Below are 27,861 nucleotides of genomic sequence, written 5' to 3'. Positions count from 1 at the left end.
TAGAGAATATTTATTGAAGCATTTTTTTCATGGTAAAAAAAATTACAGGTCAGTGGAGAAATTGTGTTTTAGTCATACAATTGAATACTCTGAAGATGTTAAAAAAAAGAATAAACTAGATATACACATTACAACATGGAAAAACGTAATGCTTAATAGAAAATCAACTTGTAAGATAATACACATGGCAAATTATCACTAAGGTATTTTAATGAGACATAAACATGGCAAAATGTTAGCCTTTGCTAAATCTAGGTGTTGGTTATAAGAGTGTCTACTATATTGTATTCTTTACCTTTTTATCCTTTATAATAATTATATCCTCTATCTTTTTATTTTGTAATTAAAAAAAATCTTTGTAGGAGTTCCATGTGGCTGAACAAGTTAAGGACCTGGCATTGTCACTGCAATGGCTGGAGTCACTCCTGTGGCACAAGTTTGATCCCTAGCCCAGGAAATTGCACATGCCACAATAAAAAAAAAAAAAAATCTTTATAATGAAAATTGATGTGTTATCTGCTTATAAACTTTGATTATTTTGCTATCTTATAATCCATTAATATTGGGCTTCATGCTGCTTCTCCACACTGCAGGGGGCATTAGGCATGATCTCTGGTCCCCAGTTTATACTCAGACCTGGTCTCTCTTTTTTTTTTTCTTTTGTCTTTTTGCTATTTCTTGGGCTGCTCCCATGGCATGTGGAGGTTCCCAGGCTAGGGGTCCAATCGGAGCTGTAGCCACCGGCCTATACCAGAGCCACAGCAACTCGGGATCCGAGCCGCATCTGCAACCTACACCGCAGCTCATGGCAACGCCGGATTGTTAACCCACTGAGCAAGGGCAGGGACTGAACCCGCAACCTTATGGTTCCTAGTCGGATTCGTTAACCACTGCGCCACGACGGGAACTCCAGACCTGGTCTCTCTTGTACCTAGATGCCAAATTTAGATAAGGAGCCTATAATGTGTCAGTGTTTACTGGACAGTGTTTGAAGTGAGTTCAGGTAACATGGCTGTTTCCTAGGCAGGGCTGAAGAGGCAGTCTTCCCGGATGAGGCTGTTGTCATCTGGTGAGCTATTCTTTTTTTGGGGGGGTTAAGCATTAAGGCAGGAGATATTTACCTTAAAAGATTAAGGGTGTTGGAATCAGAGAGAGGAAAAGATCAACCAGAGTTCTATAGAATCCTGCAGTGTTTGGGTATCACTATTTCCCAAAGAAACAGAGGCCATGATTTGTAAGATTTTTTAAAAAGAGTCTGCCACTCTAATCCTGTAATGGCACAGTCATTTGTTTCAGTTTGATCTCCAGTCCTAATTTGTTTTCAGTCACTTTTCCCCTAATCATTTATCATTATTGTTATTATACTTTTTGTGGCCACACCCACAGCATGCAGAAGTTCCTGGGCCAGGGGTTGAACCCAGGCCATAGCAGTGACAATGCCAAATCCTTGACCACTAGGCCATCAGGGAACTCCTGTTAGATTTTTTTTTTTTCTATTAGACTATTTTTTAAAATTTTATATTATTATTTTTAATTTTTTTTCAGGAATCTATGAGTCCAAACTCTGTAATTTTTTAACTCAATGAATTTTATTGCATTTATAGTTGTACAGTGGTCATCACAACCCAATTTTTATAGCATTTCCATCCCAAACAACCAGCCCATCCTCCCACCCCCACCCTGTCTCCTTTGGAAACCATAAGTTTTTCAAAATCTGTGAGTCAGTATCTATTCTGCAAAGAAGTTCATTGTGTCCCTTTTTTTAGATTCCACATGTAAGTGATAGCATATAATGCTGGTGTCTCACTGTCTGACCAACTTCACTTAGCATGATAATTTCTAAGTCCATCCATGTTGCTGCAAATGGACTTTTTTTGTTTGTTTTTTAGGGCCGTACCTGTGGCATATGGAGGTTCCCAGGCCAGGGGTTGAATCTGGAGCTGCAGCTGCCGGCCTATGCCACAGCCACAGCAACGCAGGATCCCAGCTGTGTCTTCGATGTACACCACAGCTCAAAGCAATGCTGGATCCTTAACCCACTGAGCAAGGCCAGGGATTGAACCCGAAACCTCATGGTTCCTAGTCAGATTAATTTCTGCTGCACCACAACAGGAACTCCATTAGATTATTTTTTAAGAGGAATTTTAGCCTTACAGAGGAATTGATTAAATAATACAGAGTTCCCATATATGTCCTCTCTCTTGCGTGTGGTTTCTCTATTATTAACATCTTACATTAGTGTCGTATATTAGTGTGGCTATAATTGATGAGCCAATATTGATAATATTATAATTAACCAAAGTCCATAGTTTACATTAAGACTTATTCTTTTTCTTATGCAGTTCTGTGAATTTTGAAAAATGCGTAATGCCATGTATCATACAGAATAGTTTCACCACCTGACCATTTCATTTTTATATCTACTCCAGTGCCTAGCATAGGGCTTATAAATAAATGTTACACAAATGTGCAATTATGTCTCATCCAAAATTAAATATGAGGGGGAATTCCTGTCGTGGCTCAGCAGAAATGAATCTGACTAGTATCCATGAGGACACAGGTTCAATCCCTGGCCTCACTTGGGGTTAAGGATCCAGCATTGTTTTGACCTGTAGTGTAGGTCGCAGACATGGCTCGGATCCTGGGTTGCTGTGGCTGTGGTGTAGGTGGCTGCTGTAACTCCAATTCAACCCCTAGCCTGGGAACCTCCATATGCCTCTGGTGTGGCCCTAAAAAGACAAAAAGGAAAAAAAAATTAAGTATGAGCAATCAAATTCAGTAGAGTTTGAAAAACATTTAAGGAATAATCTTCCACAACAAAATAGAGCCTATCTTAGGAATAAAAGAATGGCTTAAAATTGGAAAATGTGATATATCTCATTAGTCTATCAAATAAGAAAAAATAATAAAACTCAATATATAGAGAAAATTATATTCAAAGCATATCCCTGATTTTAAAAAAACTATGAAAATTAGAGTGCTTTATTCACATAAAGAATATATCAATATAACAATCAGCGTTATGTTCAAAGATGAAACACTAGAGGCGTTTTCTCATAGGAACAAAACAAAGCTCTACTATTTCATATAATTCTAGCAGTTCTAGCTAATGTAGTAAGATGACTGACAGAAATAAGTGTTACTGGAGTTCCCAGTGTGGCTCAGTGGATTAAGAACCTGACATAGTGTCCATGAAGATTCGGGTTTGATCCCTGGCCTTGCTCAGTGGGTTAAGGGTCCATCATTGCTGCAAGCTGCAACATAGGTCAAAGGTGCGGCTTAGATCTGGCATTGCTGTGGCTGTGGCTGTGGTGTAGGCCTGCAGCTCCAGCTCTGATTCAACTCCTAGCCTGAGAACTTCCATATGCCACAAGTGTGGCCTTAAAAAAAAAGAAAGAAATGAGAGTTACCCTTTTAAGAAAGGAGGCTCTCATTATTATTGAGATTGTAGAACACCCCTCCACCCTAAAAGTTTTTTTAAATCAATGAGTTCAATAAGAAGTGAATACACAATAAAGATGCAAAAGTGAGAGGCTTTCCTAATATAGAAATAACTGGTTAGGAAAATTAAGATAAAAGGATCCTGTTCATAAGTAGTGACCTTAACAAGAAAAAAATCTACTGAAGATTTTTTTTTCTTTTTAGGGTTGCATCCACGGCATATGGTCCAAGCCATGTCTTCAACCTACACCACAGCTCATGACATTGCCGTATCCTTAACCCACTGAGCGAGGCCAGGGATCAAACCCAAAACCTCATGGTTTCTAGTCAGATTCGTTAACCACTGAGCCACGGGAACTCCATGGAAACCACAAGTTTTTCAAAGTCTGTGAGTCAGTATCTGTTCTGAAAAGAAGTTCATTGTGTTCTTTTTTAAATTTTTTTAAATTTTTATTATTTTTTTAATAGTTATTTCCCCAGTACAATTTTTTTCTACTGTACAGCATGGTGACCCAGTTGCACATACATGTACACATTCTGTTTTTGCACATTATCATGCGCCATCCTAAGTGACTAGACATAATTCCCAGTGCTACACAGCAGGATCTCATTGTTAATCCATCTCAAAGTCAATAGTTTGCATCTATTAACCCCAAGCTCCCCAACCACCCCACTCTGTCCCCCTCCCCCTTGGCAACCACAAATCTGTCCTCCAAGTCCATGAATTTCTTTTCTGTGGAAAGATTCACTTGTGCCTTATATTAGATTCCAGATATGTGATATCACATGGTATTTGTCTTTCTCTTTCTGACTTAATTCACTCAATATGAGTCTCTAGTTCCATCCATGTTGCTGCAAATGGCATTATTTCGTTCTTTTTGATGGCTGAGTAGTATTCCATCGTGTATATAGACCACATCTTCCTAATCCAATCGTCTGTCAATGGACATTTGGATTGTTTCCATGTTGTGTTCTTTTTTTTAGATTCCTCATCTAAGTGATAGCAATTTGATGTTGGTGTCTCACTGTCTGACTGACTTCACTTAGCATGATAATTCATTCCTAGGTCCATCCATGTTGCTGCAAATGCCATTATCTCTTTCCTTTTAATGGCTGAGTAATATTCCATTGTGTATATGTACCACATCTTCTTTATCTGCTCCTCTGTCGATGGACATTTAGGTTGTTTCCGTGTCTTGGCTATTGTATATAGTGCTGCAGTGAACATTGGAGTACATGTATCTTTTTGGGGAACTCCAAGAATTTTATCTTAGTATTATAATAGTGAAAAGTTGCAAACAACCTAAATTTCCAACAAAAAGAGGATTTTAAAAAAATTTATTTATGCTCTATCCTGTTCCAAAATGTTTTTAAGGTAGCTTTCACAACATATATTATGACATAAAATAAGTGAAGAATTCAGGCAAAGAGAAATTTGACGGATGGGCCACAGATTTCATTCTGAGCCTTTTAGCAGCCAAAATAAAGAGAAGATCATGATCAGTGATATGATTCATAGACATACCTTTGAGTTGATTGGAAGAAGAAACTGTTCCTAGTACTGAGACCAAAGAGAATTTTCTCACGGGTCTCAGAGAGGATACCGTGGAGAATAGAGAATGATTGTTTCGACAACCTAATAACACCGCACCCGGTTTGTTTGTTTTTTTCTTTTTAGGGCCGCACCTGCGGCATTTGGAGGTTCCCAGGCCTGGGGTCGAATCAGAGCTACAGCTGCCAGCCACAGCCACAGCAGTGTGGGATCTGAGCCACATCTGCGACCTACACCGAAGCTTATGGCCCTTCTGGATCCCCAACCCTGAGTGAGGCCAGGGATCAAACCTGCATCCTCGAGGATACTAGTCAGATTGGTTTCCTCTATGCCTCAGTGGAAGCTTCAGCACCCAGTTTTATAGAGCTGTTTCATATAAAATCCCTTGCTTTCCCCCATACCCTATCACCCAGCTAATTTACAGTTCTATTAACAGTGAGGTTGATAAAGTATTACTGATAAAATTTAAGATTATCTGAAAAAAAAAACAAAAAACAAAATTATTTGGTGTGGCCATCTTACATGCTAATGCGTCCTACAAAAAGCTAAGTATTCTGGCAGTGGTGTAATGAAAAGTTACATCTTACTATTAATACTATGTATGCTCTGGTACACAGAAGTCATTTTGTTGTCACAGCACAACAAATAAAATACACAAATAAAAAATTAAATTCAAAAACAAAAACAAAAAATAAAATCCCTTGCTCCCAACCGTTTGGTAAAGAGTATTTGCAGTGGGGCTAGAAAAGTGGTAGCGCTTATAGCTGGGATGAACATGAGGATGGTCCAGTACCCTGCCCTGAGGGCAACTCAAAGGAGTAATACATTTTAGAGACTAAAAGTATGGTTCTCAGTTGATGTGTGGTGCAACCCAGATGTCCTGCAACTCTTCATGAATTGGCCACTGAATTTTTATACATGTGTTACATTTATTTTTGCTACAGATGAGGATCCACGCTGCTAAGAAGCTTGTCAGATGGTGGTGTGGGGTATGAATGCAGCAGCCAACAGTGGAGCCAGACAGGAGGCAAGAGGTGCCACTTAGGCTGGCACTAAAAGGCATTTATAGTGGATGGACTGAACAGTCTCTGTAAATATCCTCTCGGATTTTGGTAAGTGCTGTGGAGAACAAGTTGGCTGTCTGTCTCAGGTCAGATACAGAATCCATAAGTTTTAGTGGTTGATTAATGGAGTTAACCTTTGCTGAAGGTTGAGAAACTTCATGAGGTGAGGTGCTTGAATAGAAGGCTAGCTTACCTAGATTTTCCTCAAAAAAAAAAATTTAATGGAAAAGAATATTTGAAAAGAATATGTATGTGAGTTCCTGTTGTGGCTCGGCAGTATCAAACCCGATTAGTATCCACGAGGATGCAGGTTCCATCTCCCGCCTCACTTAGTAGGTTAAGGATCCGGCATTGCTGTGAGCTGTGGTCTAGGTCACAGATGTGGCTTGGGTCTGGTGTTGCTGTAGCTGTGGTGTAGGCCAGCAACTGAAGCTCCTATTTGACCCCTAGCCGGAAACATGCATATGTTGAAGATGTGGCCCCAAAAAGAAAAAAAGGAGGAAAAAAAAAATGTAGGAGTTCCCGTCGTGGCGCAGTGGTTAACGAATCCAACTAGGAACCATGAGGTTGCAGGTTCGATCCCTGGCCTTGCTCAGTGCGTTAAGGAGCCGCATTGCCGTGAGCTGTGGTGTAGGTTGCAGATGCGGCTCGGATCCCGAGCTGCTGTGGCTCTGGCATAGGCCGGTGGCTACAGCTCCGATTCGACCCCTAGCCTGGGAACCTCCATATGCCTTGGGAAGCGGCCCTAGAAAAGGCAAAAAGACCAAAAAAAAAAAAAAGTACTTGTGTGTATAATTGAATCACTTTGCTGTGCAGCAGAAATTAACACAACATTGTAAATCAGCTATACATTAATATTTCTAAAAAAGTGTTTGAGGCTTGATCCAACATATGTTGCAATGGACAGTCACGTTTTCCAGATTTCTACATTGTAAAGTATAGCCACATTAATTGTAAGTTTGGAAGAATTTTATTTGTGTGTGTGCTTTTTAGGGCCGCACCCAAGGCACATAGAAGTTCCCAGGCTAGGAGTTGAATCGGAGCTGCAGCTGCTGACCTGTGCCACAGCTGCTGGCCTATGCCACTGCAGAGCAAGATCCAAGCCACCAGATCCCTGATCTGCTGGGCAAGGCCAAGGATAGAACACGAATCCTCGTGGATACTATTTGGATTCGTGTCCACTGTGCCACAACAGAAATTACAAGAATTGATTTTTTAAAAAAAAAAATGAATGGGGAGTTCCCATTGTGGCACAGTGATTAATGAATCCTACTAGGAGCCATGAGGTTGCAGGTTCGATCTCTGGCCTTGCTCAGTGAGTTAAGGATCCGGTGTTGCCGTGAGCTGTGGTGTAGGTTGCAGACGCCGCTCGGATCCCGCATTGCTGTGGCTGTGGTGTAGGCTGGCAGCTACAGCTCCGATTCAACCCCTAGCCTGGGAACCTCCATAGGCCTCACGAGCGGAGCGGCCCAAGAAATGGCAAAAAGCCAAAAATAAATAAATAAATAAAAATTTTAAAAATTAAAAAATGAATGATACCAAACCTTGACCTAAGTAACAGGGGCAGAGAGGTTGCAGGAGGAGGTTGTAAGACATCTGTAGAACATCTAACTTGAAGCTGTATAACTTCCTGGTAAATCTTTCAAGGTAAATTGTGGACAGTAACTAAGTGGTTTAGGAAAGTTTGCAATCTGAGTCCCAGCTTAGTCTTTCTTTGAGCCTCAGTGTCTTCATTTGCAGAATAAGGATATTAGTACCTACTTTAGGGCTAACCAGTTGGTAAGATTTAAATCAAATAAAATCCCTGGGGCCTCATCTAAGCCATTTTGTGTATGTGCTTCAATGGCCAGAGTTGTGTTTTCGCTACTAGCGGGTCGATGTCTAAGGACTCACTAGAAGTGTGGGCCCTGAGATGCTGAGATAGAGCGCAGATAAACCTTTTAAATTACTCTGTTGACTGGAAAGGCAGTCAGATTCTCCCCTCTCCATCTGTGGTGGAATTTTTTACAATTATGAGGTAGCAAAAGGTTGAAAGCCCTCGGTTCGATCTTTTCCTTTTCATCCTGGGCATCTCTCAAGTCCAGCCACAGGAGCAGATATCTGGTGACAGCTGAGCCAGGGGTTAGGGCAAAGGGCAGTTGTCCTGAGAGTGGTCACATCTGAGCAACTCTGTCTCATGCTGCCGTTTACTCTTGAGTTGGGAACTCAGATACGTTTTGAAGACTTTTCCATTTGGCTTCATACAGGAAGGCTCTTCATGATTCCAAGATTCCCGCCCAACTTGTTCTGGTCCTGGCATTTACATTCTCATATAAATGAATATCACAATATGTAGAATAAATAAAAAATTAAAAGACCACAGTGTGAAATGTCCAAGAAGATAACAGGACATAGGAAGAAAGTAAATATTAATGAAATCAGTTCCTCCCACTGGGGAATCAGATCTACACTCCAATGGGTTGGCATGGTTACCTCTGCCAGAGTTTGTTTTTGTCTCTGAAAGTCAGAAAAAAGGCCTAGGATGTGGACTGTGGGGATAGAGATGATTGCAGGCTAGGTACCTTTATCTTACTAATATGAACTACCTCTCTTAATATTTTGATTTTTTTTTAATGGCCACACCCTTGGCATATGGAAGTTCCCAGGCTAGGGATTGAATCCAAGCTGCAGCTGTGACCTACACCTAAGCTGCAGCCACACTGCATCCTTTAACCCCTTGCACCAGGCCAGGGATTGAACCTGTGTCTCTTCAGCAGCTTGAGCCACTGCAATAGGATTCTTGACCCACTGCACCACAGTGGGAACTTTAATATTTAGATATTATAACATAATTTCTATCTCTTCGTTTTTTCTTACCAAAGCCCCCTCCCATCAGGGCAAAGAGGGAAGGAGAGAACTGCCTGTGGCCGCCAAAGGAAAACCCTGGCAAACCCCAGAGCCAGCTAACTCAAGTTTACATAGTTCTGCACTAGCATATCTGTTGTGTCTCCATCCATGTCAATATCATATTGTCTGTTTTCTTTGGCAAATCTTTGGTTTGCTTTTTCAAGAGAAATATTTTGTTCCCTTGGTCTGGACCATATATTCATTTTAATACTTCCATATAAAAATAAACTCAATGGCTTAATTTTACATTTAAAACAAAACAAAAACTTAACAAGGAATTCCCTGGTGGGCTAAGGATCTGGCATTATCACTGCTGTGGCACAGGTTTGATCCCTGGCCCTAGAACTTTTTTTTGGCGACAGACAAAAAAAAACCCAACCACAAAAACTTAGCAAGGAGCCCTTGTTCCCTAGTTGGGCAGGAGAACTGAGGGAAGTGCTGCTCTAAATGAGTTCTGGTTTCCTGACCAAAAGGAGGTACATACAAGGGCCCCGGGGATATTTGCAGATTTAATTCCTCAGACACTTACTTTTGAGTTAATGTGGAAAATAAGAAGATATTAGAGGAGCTCCTGCTATGGTGCAAAGGTATCGGCAGTGTCTTGGGAGTGCTGGGATGTGGGTTTGATTCCGGCCCGGCACAGTGGATTAAGGATCTGATGTTGCAGCTGTGGTTTAGTTCTTGGCTGTGGCTTGGATCTGATCCCTGGCCTAGGAGCTTCATATGCCATGGGGTGGCCAAAAAAAAAAAAAGGAAGAAGAAGAAGATATTAGAAGCCTAGAGATATTAACACAGTCTTCAAAAAAAGGAATTCTATCAACTAGTCTGTGTTGATTCCAAGACAGATTCTAGAAGGTTCCGGCAAAGAGATGACATGTATACCTCAAACAGTGAGAAGCACAAGGAATTTCAGCACAGGTTCTGAACAAAGAATAGAAGACTTTAGGCCAAGGATTTTTCTACCTCATCAGATTTATCTTCCTCTTTTAGTAATACATATTTTGCAATATCCCTTCTACTCTCCTGAATTTAAAATCAAAGATAGTATATAGCCTTTGTATTTAGTTTAAAACAAACATATGTATGCACATAAATGCCTTAACAGTAATTTAAAGGGGAAATTTTATAGTGTGATAATAAAATTTATTCTCTTGTGTGAATGTTTGGGTATGACCATATTGGAAGGCATAAAAAAAGCAATCCAGTTCTCTTGTGGTGCAGCACGAGGATGCGAGGCTGCTATAGCTTTGGCACCGGCTGCAACTGCAGCTTGGGTTCTGTCCCTGGCCAGGAACTTCCACATGCTGCAGGAGCGACCTCACCCCCCTGGCAAAGTAATCTAAAGCTTTTACCACCAAGTGGAATCACCTAGAATGCAGACTGCTACAAATGTGGACTCTCAGGTATATTGACATTTCTCTCAGTGTTATGGTTTTCAGAAGTGGTGAACACCTGAAAAGATCTGAAGTAAACAAAGTGTAATTTACATGGACGTTCCCTTCCTAGAAAGTTCAGCATGTATTAAAACCATGTTAAAACTTAACTTTGTGTTGGAGTTTCCGTCGCGGCGCAATGGTTAACGAATCTGACTAGGAACCATGAGGTTGCAGGTTTGGTCCCTGGCCTTGCTCAGTGGGATAAGGATCTGGCATTGCCGTGAGCTGTGGTGTAGGTCGCAGACGTGGCTCGAATCTGGCATTGCTGTGGCTCTGGTATAGGCCAGTGGCTACAGCTCCGATTAGACCCCTGGCCTGGGAACCTCCATGTGCCACGGGAGCGGCCCTAGAAAAGGCGTGAAGACAAAAAAAACCAAAAACCAAAAAACTTATTTTGTGTTTATATGTAAAACTGGCACAGGGGCTAGGCTGAGATAATAAACATTTAAAGGTCTCATGGCAAATCTTCATTGTGCAGCAACTGCCCTCTAAGACCTCTGCAAGTGCACCTGTGGAGCACGATGACACGAAGACTCCAGAGGGCCCTGTCCCTAGGGGGAGTTCTTCATGGCCTTGTCTACCAGATGGAAAAGCATAGAAGGGCTGGCTGGCCTCAGCCAAGGAGCTCAGATCTGTTGGGGGGTGTGCCACAGGGAGGGATATTTCTAGTGGCTTTGTTACTCTAGAGAGTAACAAAGGCTGTTGGACATTCGTCATTTTTTCTCCCTGTTTTATTGAGCTATAATCGACATATAACATTGTATGAGTTTAAGGTGTACAACATAATGGTCTGATATATGTATATATTTTTGAATGATTAGTTTAACTTCTAAGTTTAACTAGTTAACTTCTCTTACCTCACATAGTTACATTTTTTTTTTTTCTGGTGATGAGAGTTTTTAAGATCAACTCTCAGGAGCTTTCACATATGCAATACAGTATAGTTAACTGTAGTCACCACGTTGTACATTAATTACACCCCCAGACTTATACATCTTATAGCCAGAAGTGTGTACCTTTTGACCACCTTTATCCATTTCCCTGACTCTGGCTATTACTCATCAAAATGACTGTGGTTGACCCTTGAACAGCAGGGGTTTGAACTATGCAGGTCCATTTATATGTGGATTTTTTTCATTAAATACATATTATAGTACCACACAATTTGAGGTTGATTGAATTCGCTTATGTGGAACCATCAATACAGAGGGTCTGCAGACTGTAAAGTTAGAGGTGACTTTTCACCTGTGTGGAGGGAAGGTGCCCCTAACCCCATATTGGTCAAGGATCAGCTGTATTTGGGTTAGATTTTCTTTTTGTTTTTGTTTTTGTCTTTTTGAGGGCTGCACCTGTGGCATGTGGAGGTTCCTAGGCTAGGGGTCTAATCAGAGCTGTAGCTGCTGGCCTACACCACAGCCACAGCAACACCAGATCTGAGCCGCGTCTGCAACCTACGTCACAGCTCACAGCAACGCTGGATCCTTAACCCACTGAGCAAGGCCAAGGATCGAACCTGTGTCCTCATGAATACTAGTCAGATTTGTTAATCGCTAAGCCATGACAGGAACTCCTATAGTGATGTTTTTTTCTACTCTTCCAATTTTTTTCACTTTAGTAAGAAAGCCTGATTGCATTAACAAGTGTTAAACGACAAAGACACTAAGACACAGCACCACTAAGATTATTTTCTGTGACCCTTTTCATTCTCAACTTTCTAAGTAGTCATCTTTCTTTGAGCTCAGCTACTTTTGACCCTCTCCTGTGGGGAGCCCCCTGCAGAGCTAATAGACTCTTGCCTCCTTGGGTTTTTTGTTTGTTTGTTTTTTCCTTTGTTTTTTTAGGGCCCCACCCTTGGCATATGGAGGTTCCCAGACTAGGGGTCCAATGGGAGCTACAGCCACTGGCCTATTCCACAGCCACAGCAATGCCAGTTTTCAGCTGCATCTGTGACCTCCGCTGTAGCACCTGATCCTTTAACCCACTGAGCAAGGCCAGGAATCGAACTGACATCCTCATGGATACCAGTCGGGTTCTTAACCCGCTGAGCCACAACAGGAACTCCTCCTTTCGTCTTTAAAACAGCTATCAGCCAGCGAACCAACCTATACAGTCTTCAAAAGAAATCTCCTCTGCAATTTTTCAGTGACTAATTTCCTAGCATCACGTATGGTTTACGAAAGGCATGAATATAGACCATGAGAGTGTGTGGGTGTGTTTGTGTTAAAGTTTTTTTTATCCTGTTAGATTCTCATCTCTTAGGAGTCAACCCCTAAAAGTTTAGATTTGAATTTTAACTTGTCTAATACCAAGTTTTATTTTTTCAAGGCTATTTCTGATGCTTGGAAGCTATCCTTTCAGCCATAAAGATGGTAATAAACCTTTGCCTCCCACAGTTCAAACCAAGAATTTACTGCAACAAGGTAAACAAAACAAGTATATACACATAAATAAATATATGACATTTGTTTTTTCATGTTTTTCTCCATTTCCTACCTTGTGTATATAGACTTAATTCAGGCTTAATGTGCTTTCACCCTCATTTTTTTCCCCCCTTTTTTGGCTGCCCTGTGGCATATGGAACTCCCCGGGCAGGGATCAGATCCCAGCCGCAGTTGCAACCTAAGCCACAGCTGTGGCAATGCTAGATCCTTAACCCACTGTGCTGGGCTGGAGATCGAACCTGCATCCCAGCGCTCCCAAGACACCGCCGAGCCCTGTGCACCGCAGTGGAAAGTCCATCACCTCCTTATTTTAGATTCTACCAGATAATGTTTAGGTAAGCATGAATCAGGCTTCACCTCCAGAGTCAGATAGTGCCATTATGGGCTGAGCTATGACTCATTTTGTGGAGGGTTCTCGTCCCTCTGGTGATAAATTTTAATTTCACTCAAAGTCAGAGTGAAGGTAGAAATACTCTCTTTCCCCTGTTGTTCTTGCTAACTTCTCATGCTAGAAATAATGGCTTATTTTTGTTATTTGGATTCCTTGTTCTTTACTATTTGAGTTACACTATCTCCCCTTTTGTGCAAAGGAGGGTGTCTTTCCACTGTCCAGAGTAGGGAGTAAGGAAACTCCAAGTGGAGAACTCCTCTAATTTGGAGTTTCTGCACACAGCACACTATTTCAGGTTCCCAGATTGTTAAGCTAACTTGTTCAGACAACGGTATCTTAAAGTTGCCATTGGTTAGGAATTTCCTGGTGGCTTAGCAGGTTAAGGATTCAACTGTTGTCACTGCTGTGTCTTGGGTCACTGCTGAGGCACAGGTTTGATCCCTGGCCACAGAACTTCCATATGCCAATGGGTGCGGCCAAAATATTTTTTTACATTGGTTGTAACAAGTATTGGAAATAGTAAAAGAAGGAAAAGCTATTCACAATCCCACCCCTTAGCACATTCACTGTTTTGTTCTTTGGTTGTGCCCATGGCATATGGAAGTTCCCGGGCCAGGGATTGAAACTGAGCCACAGTTGTGCCAGATACTCAACTCACTGGGCTGGGCTGCACGTCGAACCTGTGCTGCCACAGAGACAACACTGGATCCTTAACCTGCTACGCCACAGCGGAAACTCCCTTCTGTTTTAAATTTCCTATGGTCTTCTGTGGTCCTTGTTTCTGTCCACACATTTTTTTTTTCCAAGTTTCAACATTCATAGATGTCCAAGCAGCTCATTTGTTTTTCTTTCCTAGGGAAACTGTTATAATTGGTAGAGTTCAACTACAAAATTGAGAACCTTAGTGAAATTCTTTGTTTTTCCCTAAATCTGCGTGTTTTCATCCTCTGGGGATACACACACACACATACGTGTGCACACAAAGCCGTTTGTATGTCTTCCCCCTTTTCACAGAGATAATTTTTTTTTTTTTGTCTTTTTGCTATTTCTTTGGGCTGCTCCCACGGCTTATGGAGGTTCCCCGGCTAGGGGTTGAATCGGAGCCATAGCCACCGGCCTACGCCAGAGCCACAGCAACTCGGGATCCAAGCCGCGTCTGCGACCTACACCACAGCTCACAGCAACGCCGGATTGTTAACCCACTGAGCAAGGGCAGGGACCGAACCCGCAACCTCATGGTTCCTAGTCAGATTCGCTAACCACTGCACCACGACGGGAACTCCAGAGAGATAATATTTTGAAGGAATTTTTGGTTGGTTAGGCTGATTTTTGTTGCTCAGGTTTTTTTTGAGGAAGGAAAGTATTCGGATATGCTGTTGCCTTCAGCCTTTGACCTGATTTTGGATGCCTGCAAAAAAAAAAACAAAAATCTTGAAAATTCGATGACATAGAGGAAATTTAAAATGAGGAACTTTAGACTTTCTTTAACGAGTTTTTTTGGAAGTGACAAGTTCTTGAAAACTAGCTGTCTTCATTTGGATCTCATCCAATCAATGTGTCTATTTTTGTCGTTAAATCTAGATATCAGCCGATGGTTATGAAGTAGAAAATCTCATCTCTGAAGACCTCATAAAGAGAAGTCATGGTTTCAGGACAGAGTATTTCATTAAGCCACCAGTCTATGTGACAGTTTCCTTTCCCTTCAGTGTAGAAATCTGTAGGATTAACATAGACCTCCCCGCTGGGGGAGGCCAGAATGTCACCGGCCTGGAAATGTACACATCTGCCTTATCCAGCAGAGCGTCTTGGAGTACCCCCGACTGCCGGACCCCAGGCCCAGCCGAGCCATCCATCCCGGGCAAGGAAGCGTTCACCTTGGTGGGCAAAGTCTTGTTGAAAAACCAGAGCCAAGTGGTATTTAGCCACAGGGGCTTCAAGGCCAGGCCACCTTTTAGCCCGATGGAAGCCACACTCCCGTCCCCTGCTGTCGTGGCCCAGGAGCTCTGGAATAAAGGGGCTCTTTCTCTTAGTCATGTGGCCCATGTCAAGATCTGTATCACCCATGTGACAGGCAGCGGCATCCCTTGTATCAAGCGGTTGGAAGTGTGGGGTCAGCCTGCCAAAACCTGCTCTCAGGAGGTGATAGACAGTGTCCTGCTGGTTGCCTCGGAGAGCCTTCCTCAGGACTTGTCTCTGCAGGCCCCAGCCTTGCCCATGGAGAGTGACTGTGATGCCGGAGGCCAGTCTGAGGGCCAGCAGGCCCCCTCCAGCCTCCAGGAGCTGGCTGAGGTACTTCAAGATGTACCTGAAGAGTTCCTGGACCCCATCACCCTGGAGATCATGCCTTACCCCATGCTGCTGCCCTCGGGCAAGGTCATTGACCAGAGCACGCTGGAGAAGTGTAACCGCAGCGAAGCCGCGTGGGGCCGAGTGCCCAGTGACCCTTTCACAGGAGTAGCCTTTACTCCACACTCCCAGCCCCTGCCTCACCCCTCCCTGAAGGCCCGGATTGACCATTTCCTGCTCCAGCACTCCATCCCCGGCTGCAACCTGCTTGGGAGAGCACAGACTGCATCGGCAGTGACCCCTTCTTCCATTGCTCTGCCCTCTCGGAAAAGGAAGATGGAGGAGGCTGAGCATGCTCCACACGGTAGCCTTGGTTCAAATGCTTCCTGTTTCTCTACCACAAGCCTTCTGGTCTCACCCACTACCTCAGAGCACACTGCTAAGAAAATGAAAGCTGCCAGTGAGCTCGGAATGACACACATGGATTGTTCAACAGGTAACCCCCCATCCTGTGTCCAAGCCCTTTGTCATCTCTACTCCTGGATGACACTTGGCATTGGCCTTTGTTTTATGCTTTGCCAGCTTAGATTAACTCCAGGCCACACATTCATTATCTCTTAGCTTCTCTGGTCAGGAATCCAGGTGGGATTGTCTTCTATCAGTGTTGGCAGAGCTGCAGCCATCTCAAGGCTTTACTGGGAAAGGATTCACTTCCATGGTCACTCACGTAGTAGGTGCAGAATTCATGGGGCGTTACTGAACCTCAGATGTCTGTGGAGGTCTCAAGTGACGTTGGCCTTGAGAGATTTATTGGTGACACAGGACCGTCTGACTAGTGCTCCTTCAAGGCCTTAAGCTAATATCCTATGTCTTACCAAACATTCTCTCCCCACTTTGGTGTACTTTTGGGGTTCCACTTTGGGGAGCCCTGCCTCGAAGCAGATCGCTGTGTCCTTCCTTGGGCACCTGTCCTCCCCCTGCTGCTTTCACCCTCAGCCCATATCCAGAGGAGCCCATCTAGATGGTGGAGTGGGGCTGGGGAGGTGGGCCTCATTCCACTCCCTACTGCTTTCCTTTCCCCCAAGGAGAGAGGACACGAGCACCAGGAGAGTGCAGGCCAGGGGCCCTGCAGAGCAGTGGGGGCCCCAGAAGGGGGGAGATGGGGACAAAGCAGATTAAAGCTCTTGGGGAGGGAATGGGGGCAGGGAGCAGGAGTTCAAGGCTGGATGTTTGCTCGCCCCCTTGGCAGACAAGGGAGGCCTTCAGAAAGTAGGGTGCAGTTCTGCAGGTGAGCCACTAGGTGGCCCAGGCCTTCCCGGCAGTTTGTCCAGGAAGAGGAGAGCTGGCACAGAGCCCAGGACCCTGAAAGCAGTGTGAGATGGGTAAGAGTGGCCAGGGGCCCCAGAGCTTTGACTCCTGGTCTCCTGTCATCATGGCCTGTTCGTTGACATTAGGGAGGACCTGCTTTACCTTTGTGTCTGTTTGCAGTTGTACCATTTTGTGGTCCTCAGAGGACTCTGTATTTTGGTTTCCTTTGTTGCCAGTATCTCTGAATGTTGTGATCTGTGTATCTCTCAACAGGTCCACTGTCCCATGAGCAAAAGCTGTCACAAAGCTTAGAAATTGCCTTGATGTCAACCCTTGGCTCCATGCCCTCCTTCACCGCTCGGCCGCCCCGGGGGCAGCTCCAACACCTCGGCACAAGAGGGGGCAGTACTTCCCTGAGGCCCAGCGCCAGCTCAGGTAAGCTCAGCCCTCCAGCAGGATGCTGGGCCAAGCCTCTGGAGCTCCTGGGACCTCCCTGGCCAGCCTCCTCAGCCCCAACACCTAGGCCTCTCCTTTTCCTGGGCGATTGAGGGGCTAGCTGCCTGTGAGTTTAACTCTCCACAAGAAAGCCTTTCTTTAGTCAGCTCTTAGTAATTCTGTGGACTTGGGGCTTGGCTACCCTCTGCTTTGTTTTTTGGTGAGACCTAAGGTTAATTACTTTGTCCTGAGGACTTTTGTTTGTTTCTCCTTTTTTGCTGATTTTTCTTACATAGTCTGTCTCCCAGCTGACATCTGTGGTACTTTATGTAAACATGGGGAGCGGTTTCGGGTTGAGTCTGTCATCTTCATCCCTTGCTATTAACATTTTTACAAGTGTCTTAGAACAGTGGTAGCTTACTGAGCCAAGTTTTGCTTGAAATGGACCTGGGATCACATTGGATGATAGACTCGATTAGGATACAAAGTGAGAGGCCCGGGGGCACTTTTGACAGATGGCATGTGCTGGGGCTGATGATGAAGTGTGCACTTGCTTCCTCCTGCCTATCCTGGAGGAAGAGCTGGTCTGTTCTCTTTTTGTCTGGATCCCAGGCCATCTTACCTTTTCTACCTCTTGTCCCCAGCTTCCGGTCTCTCTGATTCTGTTCTGTTTTGTTTTTAATGATTTTTATTTTTTCCTTTATAGTTGGTTTACAGTGTTCTGTCAGTTTCTACTGCACAGCAAAGTGACCCAGTCACACATATATACACATTCTTTTTCTCACATTATCCTCCATCATGTTCCATCATTCAGCGACTAGATACAGTTCCCTGTGCTATACAACAGGATCTCATTGCTTATCCACTCCAAATGCAATAGTTTGCATCTATTAACCCCAGGCTCCCAGTCCCTCCCCCTCCCCCTTGGCAACCACAAATCTGTCTTCCAATTTCATGAGTTTCTTTTCTGTGGGAAGGTTCATTTGTGCCATATATTAGATTCCAGATATAAGTGATATCAAATGGCATTTGTGTTTCTCTTTATGACTTACTTCACTTGGTATGAGAGTCTCTAGCTCCATCCATGTTGCTGCAAATGACATTATTTTGTTCTTTTTGATGGCTGAGTAGTATTCCCTTGTATATATATATACCACACTTAATCTGTTCATCTGTCGATGGACATTTTAGGTTGTTTCCATGGCTTGGCTATTGTGGACAGTGCTGCAGTGAACATACCAGTGCATGTATCTGATTCTGTTTTCATCCTGACCACTCCCAGAATCCATCTTGTCCAAGTGACCAGAAATTTCTGTGACCCCAGATTTGATGGTCACGTACTCTCCCAGCAGTGTCTGTTGTGGCTCACAGACCCCTCCTTCCTGCAGTACCTTCTGTCTTGGCCTTCTGGATGTTACGACCTTCTCCCCATTTTCAGTAGTCTCCCTTCAGTTTCCATTGCTGACTCTCCCTTCTCTTCTCTATACTCTGTCGCCCAAGTGGGAGCCCACGTAGCCAGTGACCACCTTGTTCACCTCTAGCTCCTGCCTCTCCTTAGAAATTAGCCCCGACCTCCCTTACAGCTGCTTGGTGCCTCTGTGTGGGAAACTCATGGATATCTTGAGCAGAATTCTAACTCAGAACTGTGGACACCTTCCAAAGACGTGCCCCCATCCAGTTGCTGGTAAAGAGCAAGCATCTTCTCCCCTCTGGACAGGCTCAGAACGGGGAGGTCATCCTGGGTTTGTGACACCATCCCTAACATTCTGTTCATCCTCAAGTCCTGTTGGCACTCCTGCAAAGGAGCTCTCAGGGAGGACCTCTCTGCTCTATTGTTCTTGCTACCACCCTGGCCGTGGCTCCTGCACTGCTCCCCCAGATTCCTGTAGCAGCCCCTGCTGCTTCCCCACAGACCGAAGGTACTACAGTCACCCTTGCCTTGCCCATCATCTTCAAAGGAACCAGAAGGATCTTCTGATAACCTACATCAGATCGTGGTACTTCACTTTAGAGTCCTTTCAGGGCGTTCCATTGAACTTAGTGTAAAATCTAAACTGCCGCCTGTGAGGTCCTGCCTGCTCCAGCCCCGCTCTGTCCTTCTCTGCCACACCCTCTGAAGCCACACTCTCGCACCACACCTCTTTTCTGTTTCTTTAATGGACCTGCCTCTCTCTACTTGCTGTCTATTTCACTCTTGCATGGCTGGCTCCCTTTCATTCTTATGGCTCTTCACCCAAGACGCTGTTCTTGCGCTCTCCAGGTGGGTGTGGATTGGGGGAGAATGAGCAGGGCCCTCTGCAAGGGCCACAAGAGAAGGGAGAGTGGCCTCCTTGGGGAGGGAGGAGGCAAGACCTCCCTTCTGTGGCCCTCTTTCAGGAGGCCCTGCAGGGAGCCTGGAAGGAGGGAGCCTACAGCACAGGGAGTGGGTTGATGGGTCAGGAAGACAGGGCTGCAGAGAAGCAGGTGCCAGGCTCGGCAGGCGGGTCTGCTGCAGACAGACCTCAGCCCCACCCCTCTGGTGACTTCCATCCCCTCTTGACCTGCCCAATCTGGGCACATCAGGCCATTTTTTTCTTTATTCCTCTTCTTAACACAACTCGCCTTTCTTACCCTTTTATCAAGGTTGTCAGGGTGAGCGAGTACCTTGCTCTGGCCTTGGCAGCCTGTCGCAGAGGAAGGTCCATCTTGCTGGGAGAGCAGCAGGAAGGGCCCAGTGCTGTCAGTGGCGCCAGCAGCCCTAGCAGCTCAGAAGCCAGATGAACACTGAGGTGTAATGATTAAGGGGTGGCCCCTAGATTCCCAGTCTCCCTGGCACCCTCTCTGCCCAGGTCAGTCAGAGGCAGCCTAGGGAGGGAGGAAGCCAGGCTGCTGCAGGAGCACAGGGTAAGGAAGCTTCTTGTCCCACTCCAGGCACGTGCCGTGGCTCCAGGATGGAGTCTGGCGGGGGCAGCTTTCTCTAACCGTGGTCTCTTTCCCTCCCCGATTCACCAGAGCAGCCTGGGGGCAGTCTGGGCCCCGAATGCGCATCCTGCAAAAGAGTGTTCTCTCCCTACGTCAAAAAGGAGCCCGTGTACCAGCTGCCCTGTGGCCACCTCCTGTGCCGGCCCTGCCTGGCTGAGAAGCAGCGCTCCCTGCCCATGACATGCACAGCCTGCCAGCAGCCAGTCGCCAGCCAGGACATTCTCCGAGTTCACTTCTGAGTGACTGGCTTCAACCTGAGAAGACCCGTTGCTGGGAGGAGCTGAGGGGAAGGGAGAGGAGGTTGACGTGCTTGAGGTCTGGCCAGGTCCCAGGCACAGAGGGGCCCCTGCTCTTCCGGGGGGCTTTCCCTTTATCTCCTCCCCCAGTGGAGCCTGTGGGCCTAGGAGTGAGGGGTGGGGAGGGGCCCCCTACACCCGCTCAAGTGGCAATAGGATAACAAAGCCATAGTTTGGGCTGGGAGGGTGGGGAGAAGTCCCTGCCCTCCCGTGCCTGCCCGCCAGCGCCTCCTGCCAGAGCCCGGGGCCTGCTAGAGCCAGCCCCGCCCTGCTGCGGGCCTCCCAAACTGTTTGCACACATGCACACACACCCCCATCCTCCAGGGTGGGTGTGAGTGGAGCATATAGACTGTGGCTCCGGATCTCAGAGAGAGCCTCCACCCTGAGTGTCACCCGAAAGTGGGCCCAGGCCAGGGTCTGCGGAGTGAGTGGTTCAGCCCTTCTGACTGGCAGCGCACTCCGAGCCTTAATAAAGCGATGGTTGACAACTGCTCTGGGCTTCCTCTTGTCTGGTCCTCCTGCCCCTGTGCCCCACACAAAGTGGGACTGTCACGGGGCAGCTGTGAGCGGTCACCGCAACTCTGTCAGTGGTCTGAAAGGACAAGAAGTCACCGTTGCAGATGCGTCTGATGCATGAGGGTCTGCAGGTGGCTGGGCGCCGAAGGGGTGTTGAGCAGCCCCCCCGGGCAGGTGGCAGCTGGCTTAGCTGCGTGATGGTGGGGGAAAGTACCTTTTCTGCATGGGACCTGTTTCAGAAAAAACACTTGTTTACAGGCTACTTTTCTAGGTTTTGGGTTTTTTTTTTTTTTCCATTCAAAATTTCATCTTATGGAGTCCCAGAGAGAAAATATGTATTCCTCCATCTCTTTACACTATATGGAGTTGACTGTAGTCAGAAGAATGTTGATGAGAAGATACACCAGGCTGTTCCCTGTTCCTTTCTGAGCATGTTTGAAAAGGGGGAGCCCAGCGATGCTTCTTATTTTCTGCTTAAGATTTCATTGCATATACCTGTGGACAAGCCGTGGGGGTTCTTCAGGCCACCCAGGAATCTGAGCCTCCAGCTCTCCTTCCCTCCCATAGGCCCACTGCCTCTGCTTTGCACTGGGGGGACCCCTGGGGAGGTGTCGGCCTGTGGAGCAGAGAGAACTCTAATTCTTCCCTTTTTTTTCCTTTTTGGCCACACCTCTGGCATACAGACATTTCCGGGCTAGGGATTGAACTGGGTCACTGCAGTTACCTGAGCCACAGCAGTGACAATGCTGGATCCTTAACTCACTGAGCTACAAAACAACTCCAGAACTATATAGCTCTTGCACTAATGGGGGGAGGAGGGAGCTTATTAAAAACCCGATTCTTGGACTCTAGATCTAAGAATTTAGAGATCTGGGGTTGGGATTAGAGAATCAGTGGAGCTTTTGTTCTTTTTTCTTCTTTCTTGTTACAGCTGCACCTGGAGCCTATGGAAGTTTCCAGGCAAGGGGTCGAATTGAAGCTACAGCTGCCAGCCTACACCACAGCCACAGCAACACCAAGTTCTTAACCGCTGAGCAAGGCCAGGGATTGAACCTGCATCCTCAGGAGCCTATCGGTTCTTAACCTGCTGGGCCACAAGGGGAACATCCTAATTCTTGCTTTTTAATAAATTAATCAGTAAGAAAGAAAGGGAGGGAGGAAAGAGAAAACAACAAAAGTGCACTGATTCAGTTTGTTTCGCCAGTTTCCGAGAGCACAGGGCTCTCTGCGACTGTGGGCGTTTCTATTTCTCCTTCTAGTTCTGCACAGTGGAAACTCCAAGAATCTGTGTTTTTAAGAGCTCTTTGAGTGTGTGTATGTCCACAAAGGTGGCTGTGGAGAGGCAAACCCACCCTCCCCTCTGTCTCCCAGTGGCACTTCCCTTGACCCCTCGTCACATGACCCTCACAAGACCCCAGGGTCTGCATTGGCGGGCTTTCCTCTTGGCTGGAGAGGCTCCTGTGTGTCCTTTAAATATCTGGGTCATTCAGCTTCTTGCCGCCCTACCCTTCTTGCATGCTTGTGTTTTAGGAAAAGCCCCACCATTTGCAGCAAAAGCACTGCTGCAGAGAGGAGGGCATTTCCTGCCCTCAGCCTGTCATGGGTTTAGGGTAGCAGCCTGGTTCCCCAAGTGCAGGTTCACTGCTGGCAGGCCTTCCATCAGAGGGGGTGGTGGGGTGGGGATGGGGGGGTCCCATCTGTCCTAACCTGGGAGCCTGAGGAAGCTGTGGGCGTGGGGTCAGTGGCAAAAGCAGAGTGCCCAGATGAGGGCGGAGCTGCCCCCGCCTGCAGGGGGCCTGGCCATCTGCATTTTGAAGAGGCCCCTGCTCCCCAGGTAGCTCTGGTGGGAAACCAGGCAGGCATGGGAGCCACTGTGACGGACAGTTTCTGTCCTGCTACCAGGGGAGCCACATCCATATCCTGGGAGATGCACCCATTTTTATCTTAAACAGTCTTCTAAAAGGAAGTGGTTTCTTCACCATTCTTGCCAGAAACACACTAATCACTGCTGGGCTCGGTTCTCTCCGCTAGAAAACGGGACTAAAGTTTCTCTTGCTGCCAACTAGTCACAAAGGGCAGTTTGTTTCCTACCAGAGCCCAGCCCAGGCCCAACCAAAGCAGCTAAACAATAACCACAAGGAGATGGGCTCTGACTCTGAGAAGACTCAGGACCTCAAAGCCCTGACATGACTGTGCTGCCCCCTTGTCTGGCTACTGTGGCCACATGTGGTTCTCTGGGGCACATGTCCCCTTTCCTGTAGCACTTACTCAGTCCTTTTTTTTGTTTTGTTTTGTTTTTTTAATTTATTGTTTTTACAGCCACAAGGCAACATATGGAATTTCCTGGGCTAGGGTGGAATGGGAGGGGCAGCTGCAGGCCTATGCCCAAGCTGTGTCTGTGACCTACACCATAACTCATGGCAATGCAGATCCTTAACCCACTGAGTGAGACCAGGGATAGAACCCACATTCTCATGGATACCAGTCAGGTTCTTTTATTTTTTTTTAGAGCTGCACCCACGGCATATGGAAATTCCCAGGCTAGGGGTCAAATTGGAGCTGTAGCCACTGGCCTACACCACAGCCACAGCAATGCCAGGATCCAAGCCACATCTGCGACCTACACCACAGCTCATGGCAGCACCAGATCCTTAACCCACTAAGCAAGGCATGACAACCCACCATGTCCTCATGGATACCAGTTGGGTTCTTAACCCACTGAGCCACAGCGGGAACTCCCTCAAAGTCCTTCCGGGGGCAGGCAGCCCTGAATCCTTGGAGAGGAGGAAGCTGGGCCCTGTGGCCAATATCCAATCTTCACCCCTGAGGTGCAGAGTGAGCCCTTGCCCTGCGTCCTGGCTACCCTCCTTGTGGGGCTGAGTTCCTAGCCCTTGGCCACTCTGCCCTCACTCATGCTCACTCTGCTGTCACCCTGCAGCCCCAGGGGCAGGCAGAAGGAAAAGCTGCTCAGAAGTAGTCCTGAAGGTGGAAGACGTGGGAAATGAAATCGCCAAGAAGATGAGCAGCCGCTCAGTGCCTGGAATACTCCATCCCCCGTCAGTGTCTGGATCCAGGGCGCAGTAGGCTCCCTCATCCCTACGTCAGCTCTGCTCTGCTCTGCTTCCTCCTGGGGTCTCCAGCCTGAGCCGCTCAGCTGCTGGGTGCTTTTCCATTCCCCAGGAAACCGGTCCTCTGCTGCCTGGGTTGCTGTAAGTAGGTCTGCAGACAAAGAGACCTGCTCCTGGAGGAAATTGCCTGCCAGGCTGCCAGGCGGCTGCTCACCTCCCACCTGCGGTATTGTGACACCGGGCCAGTTGCCATTGTGCTGGCCACTGGGGCAGGGGCGAGGCAGCGGCCTCCTCCCTCAGAGCTGCCCTCTCCCCACTTGCAGCCCTCTCCCCAGCCCACATGAGGATGCGGTCTCAATCCTTGGCCTCGCTCAGTGGATTAAGGATCTGGCTTTGCCGTGAGCTGCGGTGTAGGTCGCAGACACAGCTTGGCTCCCATGTTGCTGTGATTGTGGCATTGGCTGGCAGCTGCAGTTCTGATTCGACCTCTAGCCAGGGAACTTCCATGTGCCACAGGTGTGGACTTACCCCCACCTCCAAAAAAGATTTGAGTCAATAGCAAGATAATGCTACCCATGGCCATACTACTGAGAGATGGCCACTCAAACATTTTGGCTCTTTTCTCTTCCAGTATTTTTCTATAAGGGAAGAGATTCATGTGTTTATGCTGTGTGGTTCTTTTGCTTGCTATTTCCCTTAAAATTATTCAATGGACATTTGCCGTTGTCATTATACACTACTCTTATTATAAAGATCATGTTGAAAAACAAGCCAGAATAACCAGAAACATCCTAAAAATGAACAGTTTGAATTGGGGGTGGGGAAAACTAACCCATGAATACACACACAGACCAATGAAACGTTTAAAAATCCAGAAACAGGAGTTCCCGTCTTGGCGCAGTGGTTAACGAATCCGACTAGGAACCATGAGGTTGCGGGTTCGGTCCCTGCCCTTGCTCAGTGGGTTAACGATCCGGCGTTGCTGTGAGCTGTGGTGTAGGTCGCAGACGCGGCTTGGATCCCGAGTTGCTGTGGCTCTGGCGTAGGCCGGTGGCTACAGCTCCGATTCAACCCCTAGCCTGGGAACCTCCATGTGCCTCGGAAGCGGCCCAAGAAATAGCAACAACAACAACAACAACAAAAGACAAAAAGACAAAAAAAAAAAATCCAGAAACAGGCCCATGCATATGGAAACTGGGTTCACTGCATATGGAAATTCAGTCACCCACGAACAGGAAAAGACCTTTCAGTAAGTGGTGCTGGAGTCACTACAAGAAGGAGATCATCTAAGAACCAGAAGAAAATGGAAAATGAGGAAATTCCTGGAATTCCCGTTGTGGCTCAAGGAGTTATAAACCCAATTATTATCCATAACGATGCAGGTTCAATCCCTGGCCTTGATCAGTGGGTTAAGATCCAGTGTTACTGTGGCTATAGTGTAGGCCAGCAGCTACAGCTCCTGTTTGACCCCTAGCCTGGGAACTTTCAATATGCCACAGGTGTGGCCCTAAAATAAGATAAAATAAAAAATCTCTTACATAGGAAAAAAAAGCCACCATTAACAAAGTGAAAATATAAGTTACAAGCTGGGAAAATATGTAACCTGTATTACAATGGTTATCATTTCAATATATAGCTTCTAAAAATAAGAAAGACACACGAAAGGAGTTCCCTGGTGGTCTAGTGGTTAGGATACAGTGTTCACCACTGCAGCCTGGGTTCAGTCTCTGCTCTGGGAACTGAGATCCCACATCAAGCCGCTGCACCCCGAGGCCAAAAAAAAAAAAAAGACACACAAAGAAATGAAAACGGTTTTTTAAACAGGTGAAAACATGTTCAACCTTGCTCATAATATGATGAAATAAAAATGACCCTGATTAAGGATCCGGTGTTGCTGTGAGCTGTGGTGTAGGCCAGCGGTTACCGCTCCAATTAGACCCCTAGCCTGGGAACCTCCATATGCCTTGGGTGCGGCCCTATTAAGACAAAAAAAAAAAAAAGGACCCTGAAATACTGTTTCTTGTTTAGCAGATTGGGACAAATCTCAAAATTTGGCCACAATCTGCTGGTGATACTATGAGAATGCAAGGGGTACAACCTCTGAGGAGGGGAATATCTATCAGAATTACATATGCCTGATCCCTCTAACCCAGCCGACCCCCCATAGGATTCTAGCCCAAAGATTCCTTGGCAAAAAAGTGAAGAGAACAGGCGTTCCCATTGTGGCTCATCAGAAACGAATCTCACTAGCATCCATGAGGGCGCAGGTTCCATCCCTGGCCTCGCTCAGTGGATTGAGGATCTGGCGTTGCTGCGAGCTGTGGTGTAGGTCACAGACGCGATTGGGGTCCCGGGTTGCTGTGGCTGTGCTCTAGGCTGGCAGCTATAGCTCTGATTGGACCCCTGGCCTGGGAACCTCCATAGGCAGCAGGTGCTGCCCTAAAAAGCAAAAACAAACAAACAAACAAAAATGAAGAGAACAATTCTGGGGACCCCAGTAGGCAGCCTGAGCAGCCAGGGCCAGTCCTTGGGGGGCTCAGAGCCGACTACATCCAGAAGATGGGCCTGAGAATAAGTGGTCTACACACACAGGATTTTGCACATATTATCAAGGAGATTATGAGACTTTAAAGGCCATCCAGGTGTGGGAGAAAGAGAAAAAAAAAAAAAAACCTTTACATTCAAAGCTTTTCAGAAATTTTCTGTGTATTGAGCACACTGTCCTGGACATCAGGCTAAGTGCTTCCTATGTATTATCTTATTTAATTCTCACAACTCTTGGCAGAAGTAGGAAACTGTGGCGCATTTCCATGAAGAGCTCACCTTACTGACGTCAGGGCCACCAACTTAACCCTTGAGATGCCCTGAGAGGCTGGCAAAGAGCAGACTCTAGTCCCCTCTACAAGGTTGGCCTGGATGTTGTCACCACAGACCCTCTAAGGCTCCCTCCATTGAGCCTGGCACAGGGCACAGGGGCACTGCCAGCCCTGATCTGGTGGGCCACCACCCAAGCCCACCACCTGCAGGACACCTGTCACTTGGGCCCAAGCCCACCGCGCAACCCAGAACCAAAGGCACAAAAAAGCCTATGGAATAACTTAGGATCAAGCTACAGCACAGCTTTGGAAAATTCAAAAATATTACATCACTAGGCACAAAAATAAGATGTTCCCTCCCCAATAGAGACAGCAGCATTAGCTTCATGCAAATGGATGCATCTCCTGTTTGAAACTCAAATGGAAAAGTACTCATCATGTATAGTTACAGAAAAGGGAGGGTGTGGGCGGGAGGGAGGAGACAGACCAGGTCGGAGCGGGCACAGAGTGGCTCAGGAATGGTCCCTGGCAGGCTGCGGTCAAGGGCAAGGGGGTGCGAGGACCCCAAGATGTGGTTGCCACAGTGCAGACAGCAGCCCCAGTGGTGTGATGTATTTGGCTGCGGGTGAGCCAGTTTGAAAGAGAAATGGGATGTTGGGGAACCAGTAACCAACGAGCTGTATGTGGCCCAGGTGGGGAGGGCAGGCCTAAGGGATGGACAGACTGGGGGACAGTCCCCAGAAGGTATCGGGATGCAGAGGTGGGAGTAGGGAGGAAGGGGGGCTGCCGACACCCTCTTAACTGGTAAGGAGAGCCGCGTTTGAAAAGAGAAGGGGTGGAGGATCAGGGTAGGGGAGGCAGAGACGCAGGCATGCCTCCGGTCCCATGATTCCTCTTACCCTCCCCTTGGGCCCAGGGCCCAGACTTCAACCATGACTCAGCTGATGAAATGCAACCCCATGGC

The 27,861-nt window shown here is 46.6% G+C and overlaps 1 protein-coding gene across 3 annotated transcripts in view; it reads left to right on the top strand.

Moving 5' to 3' along the window:
* The window catches only part of UBOX5 (U-box domain containing 5), a 40,737-nt gene extending 19,748 nt beyond the window's left edge, over positions 1-20,989 (top strand). For 2 of the 3 annotated variants that reach the window (XM_047771479.1, XM_047771480.1), the window contains exons 2-6: positions 5,938-6,105; positions 12,705-12,799; positions 14,793-15,993; positions 17,079-17,240; positions 20,232-20,989. In XM_047771479.1, the coding sequence (XP_047627435.1) occupies positions 12,746-12,799; positions 14,793-15,993; positions 17,079-17,240; positions 20,232-20,440 (1,626 nt within the window). In that variant the 5' untranslated portion in view covers positions 5,938-6,105; positions 12,705-12,745 and the 3' untranslated portion in view covers positions 20,441-20,989. The remainder of the gene's footprint in view (positions 1-5,937; positions 6,106-12,704; positions 12,800-14,792; positions 15,994-17,078; positions 17,241-20,231) is intronic. The other variant, XM_047771481.1, reaches the window with a different exon arrangement.
* Positions 20,990-27,861: the final 6,872 nt, after the last annotated feature.

This window comes from Phacochoerus africanus, chromosome 3 (genome assembly GCF_016906955.1).
Source record: "Phacochoerus africanus isolate WHEZ1 chromosome 3, ROS_Pafr_v1, whole genome shotgun sequence".
In the NCBI taxonomy this organism is placed as follows: domain Eukaryota; kingdom Metazoa; phylum Chordata; class Mammalia; order Artiodactyla; family Suidae; genus Phacochoerus; species Phacochoerus africanus.
Note: the sequence above shows the minus strand (reverse complement) of the source record. Positions and strands in the feature narration are given on the sequence as shown.